The sequence below is a fragment of the Cotesia glomerata genome, linkage group LG5 (assembly GCF_020080835.1).
Source record: "Cotesia glomerata isolate CgM1 linkage group LG5, MPM_Cglom_v2.3, whole genome shotgun sequence".
In the NCBI taxonomy this organism is placed as follows: domain Eukaryota; kingdom Metazoa; phylum Arthropoda; class Insecta; order Hymenoptera; family Braconidae; genus Cotesia; species Cotesia glomerata.
Genome location: NC_058162.1, coordinates 8,294,635 through 8,307,275, shown reverse-complemented (window position 1 = coordinate 8,307,275; position 12,641 = coordinate 8,294,635). Strand labels below are relative to the sequence as shown.

The following is a 12,641-nucleotide window of genomic DNA, read 5'->3' as shown; positions in this document are numbered from 1 at the left end:
CCTAATATTGCCCTGAAATCAATCCTTAGGGCAGCACCGACATTATTCCTGGACGTTTACGATACATGCCTGAAGGAAGGGACTTTTCCCCAGAAGTGGAAACAGCAACGGCTAGTGTTACTTCCGAAGGGGAAAAAGCCGCCGGAAGAACCGTCATCCTACCGACCACTCTGCATGTCAGACACGGCCGGCAAGATATTCGAGCGCATAATTCATCAGAGAATAGAGGCTTTAGTCGATCCACTCCTAGCAGAGAACCAGTTTGGTTTCCGAAAAGGACGGTCAACTCTGGATGCTATCAAATTGGTTGTTGATATAGCCAAGGATGCAATCGCCGGAACGAGATGGAAGGGTGGAAAGAAGAAATACTGCTTGGTGGCTGCTTTGGACATCAAGAATGCCTTCAACTCCGCTAACTGGGACTGCGTTATGCGGGCTCTAGAAGAAAAAAACATACCAGAATACCTTCGCAGAATAGTAGCGAGCTACTTCACGAACAGGCTCCTGAAATATGACACGACGAATGGTACGAAAGTGTACGAAATCTCCGGAGGAGTGCCACAGGGATCAGTCTTAGGTCCTCTGCTATGGAACATCATGTATGATGGCCTCCTGAGAATAGCATTGCCTACGGGAGTCAAACTTGAAGCATATGCGGATGACGTAGCTGTCGTGATTGTCGCAAAGCACCTCGAAGAGATAGAAATGGCATTTGATATTACATTCAGACGAGTCAATTTGTGGATGGACATGATGAACTTGCAACTAGCCAAGCATAAAACCGAGGCAGTGCTCATCACCAGCAGAAAAACGGTAGAAACCATCAAGTTGAGAGTCGGAAAACAAGAAATCACATCACAACCATTTATCCGTTATCTGGGAGTGATGCTGGATGCACGACTCAACTTCAAGCAGCAGGTGGAACATGTCAGTGCCAAAGCGTCAGTAGTGAGGGCTAGTCTCGCACGGCTGATGCCTAACATCGGAGGCCCAATGCAGAGCAGGAGGCTACTATTGTCATCAGTAGTCACATCAGTGAATTATATCAGAAGAAGCAGTGTGCGTCATTGCTGGAACCCTACCTCTTAGAGTTCTAGCAGAGGAAAAACGGGCCCTTTACCAACGAAAAAGGTCAACTGCACTGAGCCCTGAAGAACTTAGAATTGAAGAACGGCAGAAGAGCATAGGCCGATGGCAACTACAATGGGATGCTGCAGAGAAGGGTAGGTGGATGCACCGTCTCATACCTCGGATCGACATTTGGCTTAACCGGAATCACGGTGAGGTCAATTACTATCTTACGCAGATGTTGTCGGGACATGGGTGTTTTCGAGAGTATCTACACCGCTTTAAGCACGATGACTCTTCGGAGTGCCCGTCCTGCCAAGGAGCTGCTGAAGACGCGGAGCACGTCTTCTTTGTATGTCCTCGTTTCGATCCACAGCGTGAAGAACTGGAGAGGATCCTGAACCAGAGAATGCAACCAGATTCACTAGTGGAAGCAATGTTGTCATCAGAAGCTGCCTGGAACGCTACCAACACGTTTGCAACAGAAGTCCTTAAAGACTTGCGTTCCACCAAAAGAAGAAGAGCAAATAGCAGAAGATAGAAGGAAGGTAGTTAACACCTTAGCCACCAGAAGGAAGAGCAGTAGCTAGATCCTCCCTTCACGAAGTAATGCATGACGGCGGTTTCCATGAGGGATTAGAGGAAAGAAGGAAAAGGGGTTTAGAGTTTAGTGGGTAGGGGCGTTAGTGTCGAGTTTTAGTATGACGCTGCGTCGAGTCGCCACATATCCAGGCCAAACAACTATGCCTAGAATCCGTAAAAAAGATTCCCCCCCCCCCTAAGGGAAAAAAAAAAAAAAAAAAAAACACACACACACACGTACGGACATCATCGTAAAAATAGTCAGGAAAGCTTCTTAGGACTTCAAAACGTCGAGATCTGTTGAAACCTCGATTTTTGCAAAACGGGGTAAAGCCGATAACTTCCCGATTTTTCGAAAATCTTCGATTTTTTTAGCGGGAAGTTAAAAATATGCGATAGTTCGAAAAAAATTTTATCATGTTAACTTATTGATTTTCTATAAATTCAAAAATTTTCAAAAATTCATTTTTTTTATAAAGAAAAAAAAATTAGGAAAACGGTTGACCCTGAAGGCCATCCCTGCAACTTCCCGCTAATTCCATACTTAGGCGCATAAAATTGCACCAATGACGTTTTTGAGCTCTTCGAGCTCAAAAATACAATTTATGGGTTATTTTGAGCTCTCCAAGCTCAAAGAGATTGTTTTCCTATGCTTTTGAGCTCTTCGAGCTCAAAAGTCTGATAGGGATTTGATGACACTATTTTTTGAATTTTTAAACCACAATAACTTTTGAATGAATAAACCGATTTTCACGCGGTTGGCAGCATTCGACGCAGTTTTTTAAGCCTCACAAAGAATCTCAAATTTTGAATTGATCGCGCTAAAAATTTCGGAGTTATTCCGAAAAAACACTTTTTTCGGTTTTCTTTCGTTCACGATATCTCTCGAACGAATCAACCGATTTTGACCGGACTGGTGGCGATCGACGTGGTTTTTTGAGGTTAAGAGCTGATGAAAATTTTTTTTCAGTTTTTTGAAGATTTCTCAAAATCTATTGATCTGAATCGGTCCAAATAGTTTTCAAAATCTAAGTTTGGTCAAGTCCTTTCGAATGGCACCAACCGCGATGAAATCGGTCAAGCCGTTCAAAAGTTATAAGCGGTTCACATACTTTCACACACACACACACACACACACACACACACACACACACACACACACACACACACACACACACATACATACAGACACCGTGACAACCTCGCAGGGATAGTCAGGGAAGCTTCCTGTGACCTTCAAACGTCGAGATCTGATGAAAACTCGGTTTTTGCAAAACGGGGTGAAAACAATAACTTCCCGATTTTTGAAAATCTTCGATTTTCGTAGCGGGAAGTTAAAAATGTATGAAACTGAAGGCTTTAAATCCTTAGTAGAATTCTACTTAATGAAAGTTGTGTTGAGAGTATCATTAAAAATTCTTCACTCGGTAGGTAAATTTATGCGCAAGCCTCAAAAAAAAAAATTATCCGCGTCCGCATGGAATATTTTATGGGATGAAAAAAAACTATATAAAGGAAAAGCAACTCATTGTCAACGATGATGAGAAAACAACAAAGAAAGACAGTGTGAAAAAGAAAATACAATATAAGCCAAGTTCTAGCGCAGTAAAAACGACGTGAGCTTGTACAATAATTTAAAAAAAAAAATATTAAAGCTGAGGCAGCAGAGTGCTTGTATTTTAGTATAGAGTGCTATTTACGAAAATTTTCTCAGTGCTTTATGTAGCATTCTGTTTAATTATTTCAGCACTCATTTAAGATCAAAAGTTTACCTCTACTTTATAACGTGTGGTCGTATGCTTAGAACAAGTGTAAGTTACTGCTCCTGGGCTCATGCATACTTTGGAAATATAAATTTTACATAAAGTGTAACGAGAGAAAAGTAGTGAGTAATGAGTTATGTAGTTAATGGTTGAATAATTATTCCAGACGCTATAGAGATGCTCAAATTGACCTTAAGCAATGTTTTTCAACGCAAAAAATTAACTAGTTATAAAGCTGTTGCTTTATTCAGAACTGATGGACTGCATTTTTTTTTTTTTTTTGGTAATGAAATTATGGAAATTCAAAATTTTATATTTTTTATTTTATCCAAAATTAGCTTCGATACTTTTTTTAGATTCCCTGAAAAAAAAAGATTTTTTTAGTATCAGTTTTTTTAGGTCTTGTATTTTAATCTCAAAAATTTTAATTTTCTATTGATGAAAAAATTTATTAATCCAAAAAAAAAAATTAGAAAAACGGTAGACCCTGAAGGCCATCCGTGCAACTTACCGCTCATTTCATACCTAGGTGCTTAAAATTGCCCTAATGATGTTTTTGAACTCTCCGAGCTCAAAAATACTATATATGTGTTATTTTGAGCTTTCTGAGCTTAAAGAGATAACTTTTTATGCTTTTGAGCTCTTCGAGCTCAAAGGTCTGATAGAAGTTTGATAAAACACAATTTTTCAAATTTTTAAGCCGCAATAACTTTTGAATAAATGAACCGATTTTTACGCGGTTGGCGGCGATCGACGTGGTTTTTGTATGTTAAGAACTGATTAGTTTTTAGAATTTATAGGTAGAGCCGTTTAAAAGTTATTCCAAAAAATGTCGGAGTTATGTTGAAAAAACACTTGTTTCCAAATATTTCATCGAGGATATCTCTCGAACCAATCAACCGATTTTTACGTTCTAGGCGGCGATCGACGCAGTTTTTTAAGCTCCAAAAGTTTAAGCTCTAATAAAAGCTCTAATTTTATATTAAGCTCTAATTTTTTTAAGCTCTAAAAGTTTTCTTTCGTTTACGCTATCTCTCGAACGAATCAACCGATTTTGACCAGATTAGCGGTGATCGACGTGGTTTTTCAAGGTTAAAGGCGGATTAGTTTTTGGAGTTGATCGATCGAGCCATTTAAAAGTTATTCCAAAAAAACCACTTTCAAAAATGATTTTTTTCTTATTTTTTTTGAGATTTTTCAAAATTTCTCAAAATTTCTCAAGCTAACAAATTACCAACGACGTCGGCGTCAACGACTCAAATATCTCCGAGTCTAAGCAAAAAATCACAGCCACCTCTGGTCACTCCTAAGAAATTATCACAGCAAGGAGAGGGCAACAACAAGAAGAGGCCGCTGTCCACGCCCAGTCCTTCCGCAGAAATTGACAAGCCAGCACAGAAAAAGACAGCCCGGGATGATACCTGGACCAAAGTGACTCGGCAAAACAAGAGAAAGAAAAAACAGGAGCCAGCGGCTCAATCTGCTACAGCCCAAAACCAGCCAAACAACGGTGGCTCCAAGAAATCGAAGAGGAAAAAGACAAGAACTAAAGCTGTGCTTGTCCAACCAGCTGAAGGGCGAACATACGCCGATCTCCTCAAGGAAATCAAGGCCAAGGTAAGCCCTGTCGAGACGGGCGTAGACATAAAGTCTATTAAAAAGACGAAACACGGAGGCGTTCTCCTTGAAATGGCTCGAAAGACCGAAGACAGCAAGGCTTTCACCGATGCAGTAGAGGCAGCCACTGCAAACATCGACATAGTCAAGACGCTAACACCAACAACAACGATCGAGATCCTCGACTTGGATAAAATCTCTACCGAGAGCGAAGTCCGTGAAGCACTTAAACGTGAATTCACTGACATCCTGGAGGTCAAATGGGTAAATTTGACAAAACCCACACCACGAAGCAATCGGGCAGCCTTCTGCGAAGTAGACGAGGCCAGTGCGATTAAGGCCCTCGACAAGGCCCGTATAATGATCGGTTGGGTGAACTGTCGTATACGCCCAGTTGCAAAAGTAACACGCTTTTTTAAATGTCTTGGTTTTGGACACCAAACACGTCAGTGTGCGGGACCAGACAGAGGCAAGTGCTGCTACAAATGTGGCAGAGAGAACCACAAGGCCGTAAACTGCACGGAGAAGCCAAAATGCTTCCTTTGTGCTCCAGACAAAAATCCCCAGGATGGTCTATGCCATGTTCCTGGCACTGGAGCTTGCAGGGCATTCCGCACAGCACTTGTAGAAGCCACGAGAGGATAGAAATGACACGCATACTACAAGGCAACCTGAATAGGTGCGCCTTGGCGCAAAACCTGCTGCGCCAGCGTGTCTTTGAAGATAAAATCGACGTCTGCTTTATCTGCGAGCAATATCTAAACATCGAAGGTAAAACATGGTTCGCAGACGAAACTGGCACGGCAGCAATTTGGATTGTGAACACAAAGAACGTTACCGTCAACAAAAGCGGAAGTGGAGCAGGTTTCGTCTGGATTCAAACCCCCGCAACCTACTTCATAAGCGTCTATCTCTCACCTAACGGAGGGATTAGTGTGTTCCGACAGAAACTGGCAAATATAGAAAATGCGGTCACTAAATTCGATGGCGAAATCATCGTAGCCGGAGACTTCAACGCTAAATCGGCTGAGTGGGGCACTGCTTTCTCCGACACCAGAGGTAACGAGGTCGCTGACGTCGCGGCTATACTCGAACTTATAGTGCTGAACACCGGGAGCACCACGACCTTTAGAAGACCAGGGTACCAAGAATCCATCCTCGACATCTCGTTGGCGACTCCAAGGACTGCCAACATGATCAAAGACTGGACTGTATCCGAAGAATACAGCGGCAGTGATCACCAGTTCGTGACATTCAACGTTGGATTGGCATCTGCTTCGGTTTCACAACGCGACCTTTCTAAGCGGAAGTGGAATGCCAAGAGGCTTGATCCAGAGGCATTGCAAGCTTCACTTGCACGAAGCTGGTCTATCCTTCAGAACAACCTGACTCCGGATACCTGCAGCGAGACGAAAAAGGCAGTGCTAAATACGATGAAAGAAATTGCTGCCGCATGTAACGCCTCTATTCCGCGGTTGAATAGAGACTTGGCTCGATAAACACCACCTGAAACTCGCCAAGCACAAAACCGAGATGGTCGTTCCGACTCGTCAAAAATGGTTCCCAAAACCATTCGCTGTGGACATGGGAGGAACAACACTGACGTCAACAAGGGCCCTGCGCTATCTGGGGGTAATGATAGACGAAAAACTATCTTTTCGCGAACACCTCGATAATGCATGCCAGAAAGCCAGCAAGACGGTGTCTAGCTTAGCAAGAATTATGACCAACACCATGGGACCAAGAACAAAAAAGAGAAGAGTTCTTATAGAAGCAGTCCACTTGGTACTGCTTTATGGAACTGAGATATGGGCAGACATATTAAAGCAGAAGACCTACCGGCGAAAGATAGCAGCAGTACAGCGGCGAGGCGCTCTCAGGGTTGCCTGCGCCTATCGAACGGTTTCCGAAGCGGCTGTATTGGTCATTGCGGGAGCCACGCCCATCGACCTATTAGCGTTCGAGAGAGTTAAACTCTATGACGCTAAAGATAGTGACGAAAACATGAAGGACGCAAGAACGAGGATAAAGGCGGAAACGCAGCGAGAGTGGCAGGACCGATGGACATCGGGAGAGACGGGCAGATGGACAGCGCGCCTGATCCCAAACATCAACGTCTGGCTTTCTCGAAAGCACGGGGACACGGACTTCTTCCTGACCCAGCTATTGACGGGACATGGGCAGTTCAATGCCTATCTTTTCAAGATGGGTTTGCACAGCACACCAACGTGCAAATACTGCCCAGACAAAATTGACAACGCCGAGCACACGTTTTTCGAGTGTGATCGGTGGAAGGACGACAGAATCAGCACCGAAGAAACAATAGGCACAACGCTCTCCCCTGAGAGCTTGGTAACCTGCATGATCACAAAAGAAGAAAACTGGTCAGCTGTCGCGGCCTACGCGCAGCGCCTTTTAAACGAAAAAATCGCAGAAAGGGATTAGAAACCAGTAGTAACAAGAAGTAGGTGTCGTGAGACACAACATGGACTGGATCGAAGTAATGCTAACGCGGTCCCGATCCAGTCTTCTCTGTAACATCTATAGGGAAAGGAGAGAGGAGGATGTTTAGTCGGTATTGTTAGAAAATAATATTGACTTCTGAGTCCGACATACCCAGGCACCAACACCTAGTCCTGGCACCAAATCAAGTCCTGGCATACGTAAATGTATTTTACCTCCTCTATAAAAAAAAAAACACACACACATACACACACACACACACACACACGCACGCACGCACGCACACACACATACAGACATAGTGACAACCTCGCGGGGATAGCCAGGGAAGCTTCCTGTGACCTTCAAACGTCGAGATCTGATGAAAACTCGATTTTTGCAAAACGGGGTGAAAACAATAACTTCCCGATTTTCTTAGCGGGAAGTTAAAAATTACTTTAAACAGAATTTTGTGTCTTTTAAATTGATCAAAGAATAAGTTTTTTGTCAAAATTTTTGCTTCTAAAAGTACATATTTTCTGCAGAAAAAACTTGAAATGTATTTTGTGCTGTAAAACATGTGATGTAAAACATGTTTTTTGTGCTGAAAAATTGTGGCAAATTGAAAAAAAATTATCTTATGACTTTTACTTAGTATTTCGATAAAAAATGTATTTTTATTTTTAATTGCAGAGTAAAAAATTATTTGTTCGATAATTTTGGATGTATTTAATAAGCTGAAAGCAAAGTAAAGAAAATAATTTAAATAAAATAAAAAGATTAAAAAAATCATTTGGAGCCATCTATTGGCGTTTGAATAAAGTTACAAAAAAGGATCGCAAACCGCAAAGAGAAGACTCTTCTGAATACCGGATGATTAAAGACTATTATACACATTAATTAATTTTAACTTAATTCATATAAAGCCAGTCCCATGGCTGAGCGGTACAACGCTTGTCATGCTTGCTTGGGACTGGTGAGGCGTGGGTTCGAATCACGCTGTGAGCTGAAATTTAATTTTCAGTGAACATCGGTGCTCGTAACTCACGCCGGGCTGTACAGGTTTGGGTTTTTCGATGGTTTCTCCAAGCCCTGTGCTACCGGTGGGACACAGGCAAATGAGTACAATTTCCCCAAAGTCAGCCCATCGTCGCATTACTCTCCAGGCTGAAAAAGTATGTAATACCGCCAAAACTTATTCTGCCAAACTTAATGTACCGGTCAGCCTGGAGTCCCCCTCCGGTCTCGGCCGGACCCCCATCGAGATAGAAGTCTGAAAAGCGGGGTTAAAAAAAAAAAAAAAAAAAAAACTTAATTCATATAAAGTTATTCGTTCGTTAACATTATAATAAGAAAGTCAAATATTTAATAATTAAAGCAAATATTAATACTCTTTTGTCAAATAACTGATTACAGTGCTCCCTCCCTAAGATATGACAGGTTATCTTTTTTTCTCTTGTTAGTAATTAATGAAAAAATTGCGACACAGCTAGAATATCTTAGGGGGGAGCACTGTAATTTAAATAGTTTATTTCATCAAATTTTTAAGCCACGACATTCTTTTCTGGACTAATTTTAAAATAAAAATTAAAGTGAGAGTAGGGATTTAAAATTTAAATGCTTGGCTCACTTTGTTAAAATAACTAATCTATCCATTACCATAAGTATGCTTTTATGCATGAATATTTTTGAATTTAAAGTATGTCAATTATTCCAAGAAAATACAACCCGAAAGTGTAACGCAGTATAATAATTTGGAATTTGAAAACTATGTACGGTATCGATAATAGTTGGTTAATTACGTTAATATCTTAATTATGTTGAGGAAAGTTTCTGAACAGTCAACGTGCAAACGATACAGAAAGTTACAAACTGCATAGTAGGGAGTTACTAGATCACAACCTCGTTGCATTTTAAATCCAAATTTATGTTTCTATATAAATATATACATATAATATCTAAGAAAAATATGTAAATTTCATTATACGATACAAACTGCCGAGAATGATATAATGCATAATATATAAAGGCGGTTATACAAAGTAGCATAACTCGAGCCAACTGAACTAAATACATATTGCAACAGATACTCACTTGTTGATTTTCCGAATAGTTTGTTTCAGTGCTGGAAAGTCTGGTCTATCTGCAGAATCGTGAGCCCAGCATCGCCGCATCAATGTTGCGACCTTCAACAATTAATAGTAATTATTTTTATACAGAGTGTCCCAGAAATAACGGACGCCATTGTAGCATCTGACAAACAAAATAATTCTGAGACGAAAAGTCATTAGCCATTTTTTAATCAGACGCATAGATAATTAATTATTAATTAAAATAACGTCCTTCTATGCGTTAGAGAGAGAGAGCACTAGTTTCAAGTCAAGTGCGTTCCAATGAAGACGCTTGCACGTGTGAATGTGTAAGTAAATATGTGTGACTACGTTAGCTATAGAAAGTAGTTAGTCATACAGTTAGTTGTGTCTTTGTTTGGCACATACTTTACTGGACACTGGCGCTCTCTCTCTAACAAATAAAGAGACGTTACTTTTAATTAATAATTAATTATCTATGCGGTTTATTGAAAAATGGCTAAGGACTTTTCGTCTCAGAATTATTTTTTTCATCAGATGCTATAATGGCGTCCGTGACTTTTGGGACACCCTGTATATCTCTCTGTATTTTTGCGCTAAAAGTGCGTTGGGGATTCAAGAAAAATTCTACGTCATCGGCGTGAATTATGCATACCGTTTTGGTAGCCACTTTTCTTTTTTTTTTTTCATACTATCTATGGATCGGAGGGTAAATTATAATGCAAGTTAGGGAGACAAGAGGGAGCCATTTAAAATTATTACTCTCTTACATATGAATGAGGATTTCTTTTCTCGTTTACCCAAGTGACTACGTAACGAATGCATTTTCTACGTACTTGTGTCGCTCAATTTATTTCCCGAGGGATAACCTTGGAAAATAACCGACGGGAATTTTTTGCGGTCAGTAATTTAAAGTTTTCTATTGATGTTTTTTTTTTTTGTTTTTAATTTAAATAGTTATTGATGTAATAATATATTATAACCCAAGGTCAGGAAGTTGGATTTCCTGGCGTACGGGATATGACAGCTTCGGCCATCATATCACATACGTCAAGGCATCCAACATTCTGGTCGTGGGTTGTATACTATTTTTCTTGCTATCCAGCCGAAAGTACGTAACCCAGTGGAAGAGGTTTTGCCGAGCGTGAGGGGGCGTCGCCCGACTTTTGCAAAGCCGAGGCTTTGCTGACAGGGGCGGGCATAAAAAAAAAGTAAAAATTAATAAATTAAAAAAAAATAAGTTATTTTAAAGTTCACTAACAAATGCTCTGATTAAGAGTGATAATATGCACAGAACTTTTCACAAATATTTAAACTCGTTCTAATAACAGAATTTATTTTTTTAAGTTGATTAAAAATTAGTTTTCAATTAGTAATCGACGGCTAAGAAGGATTGAAAATAAATTATTAGAAGCTTGTAGAATATATGAATTGTTTTATAAACATTGCTCTAATAGCTGTCAAAATATAAAAGAAAGCAAATAAAATCTACAAAACTTTTATATTTTATTTTGTAAACTTTTTATACAAATTATTTGTGCAGTATTATTATTAAATAATTCATTAACAATAATATAGTTAAAAATTATTTTCATTTCTTTGACATTTTTTGGTTAGTTTATGCGCTGACATGTTACATACAGAGACGATGTTGTGACTAGAGATGCGAGCGGTCCCGTCATTGACATTTTTTTTGGTCATCGGACGGTCACAGGACCGTTCGTTATATGATGGACCAAGCAAGCGAAAATGCTGCCATCTAGTGAATTTCTAAGAACTTAAAGCAAAATAACAGTTTGTTATTGCGAGTAAATTTTGGAGTAATATAAATATGGTAAATAATTTTTTTATAAATATTTAATTATAAATTTTTTGTCATAACTTATTTTATGCAATGGTTTAAATAATTGAAATTAATACAAATATTCTCTAAAAGATACAAAATATTATTTAATTAAAAGAAAGATATCGTTATTAACTTTAAATATGAAGCTATATGAAATCTTAAAGATAAATATGTATTAATAACTATTAAATAAAGAAACTTTTGTGATAATCATAATATCATTTATGACATTTTATATTTATTGCATCATTTAATGGTTGAAAATCATTTTTAATTAAAAGACAATTTTAAAATGGTACATGAAAAAATTATTTTTATTCGACTTTAAAATGATTACCTGTACAAGTTAAAACTGAAATATCTCAGTAAAATTCGGTAATACAATGATCGATTTATTTTATAGTTTTTATTTGAGAATAAATTATAATTAAAAATTTTCGTGACAAACGCCTATATAGATGCAAATGACCGAATTCATGACGGTTTTTAATGTGACCGTAAATTTTGTAACAATTTTCAAAAAATGCTTTATTAAAAAATTCTGTCAAAAACGTCTATATAGATGCAAATGACGAAATTTGTGACCGTTTGGAACGTGACGGTCATTCTGCATTACAGAAATTTTTTTTAATTATGTGGCGGTCACAGGACGGTCTTATGACCGTGTCCTGACCGAAAATAAAAATTACGGTCATTCCGCATCTCTAGTTGTGACTGTTATACAGTTGAAATTTGCTGTATAGGCCGGTCACGCCACGAAAATACGAAAGAAAGCGAGGTTTGCTTTCGGGCCAGAAAATATACGTAGCGCGCATGCGTTAGAGTACGCCACAAAAGTTGCTCTTTCTGGAGTAAATGCGGTCCGGAAGAGCGTACTTTCGGCTAGGAGAGCAAGAAAAAGATTTTAATTTTGAGGAAATTGTAGTCTGTAGGAATGACTATAATTCAAACTTAATAATAATTCGGAATTTTCAAACTAAAATAAATTTTAATTCACTGAAACAAGTTTTATGCGCCAAATTATTAACAAAAAAATGAAAATATTTTTCCCAAATTCAAATTATATTTTTTTTTTAATTTAATTTTGGTACATTGAAACAAATTTTTAAAAAGATTATTTTGATTTAAAATCTTGTTGATAAAAAGTAAAAAATCGAGAAAACGGTTGACCCTACAGGCCATCCCTGGAACTTCCCGCTATGCACAAAACGCTCGAAAAATGATCTATTCCGA

General features: G+C 38.9%; 1 protein-coding gene across 6 annotated transcripts in view; it reads right to left on the bottom strand.

Annotated features, from left to right (window-relative positions):
• The window catches only part of LOC123265734 (atrial natriuretic peptide receptor 1-like), a 227,678-nt gene that overhangs the window by 57,017 nt on the left and 158,020 nt on the right, over positions 1 to 12,641 (bottom strand). For all 6 annotated transcript variants that reach the window (XM_044729613.1, XM_044729610.1, XM_044729609.1 and 3 more), the window contains one exon: positions 9,567 to 9,658. In XM_044729613.1, coding sequence (XP_044585548.1) covers positions 9,567 to 9,658 — 92 coding nt within the window. The remainder of the gene's footprint in view (positions 1 to 9,566; positions 9,659 to 12,641) is intronic.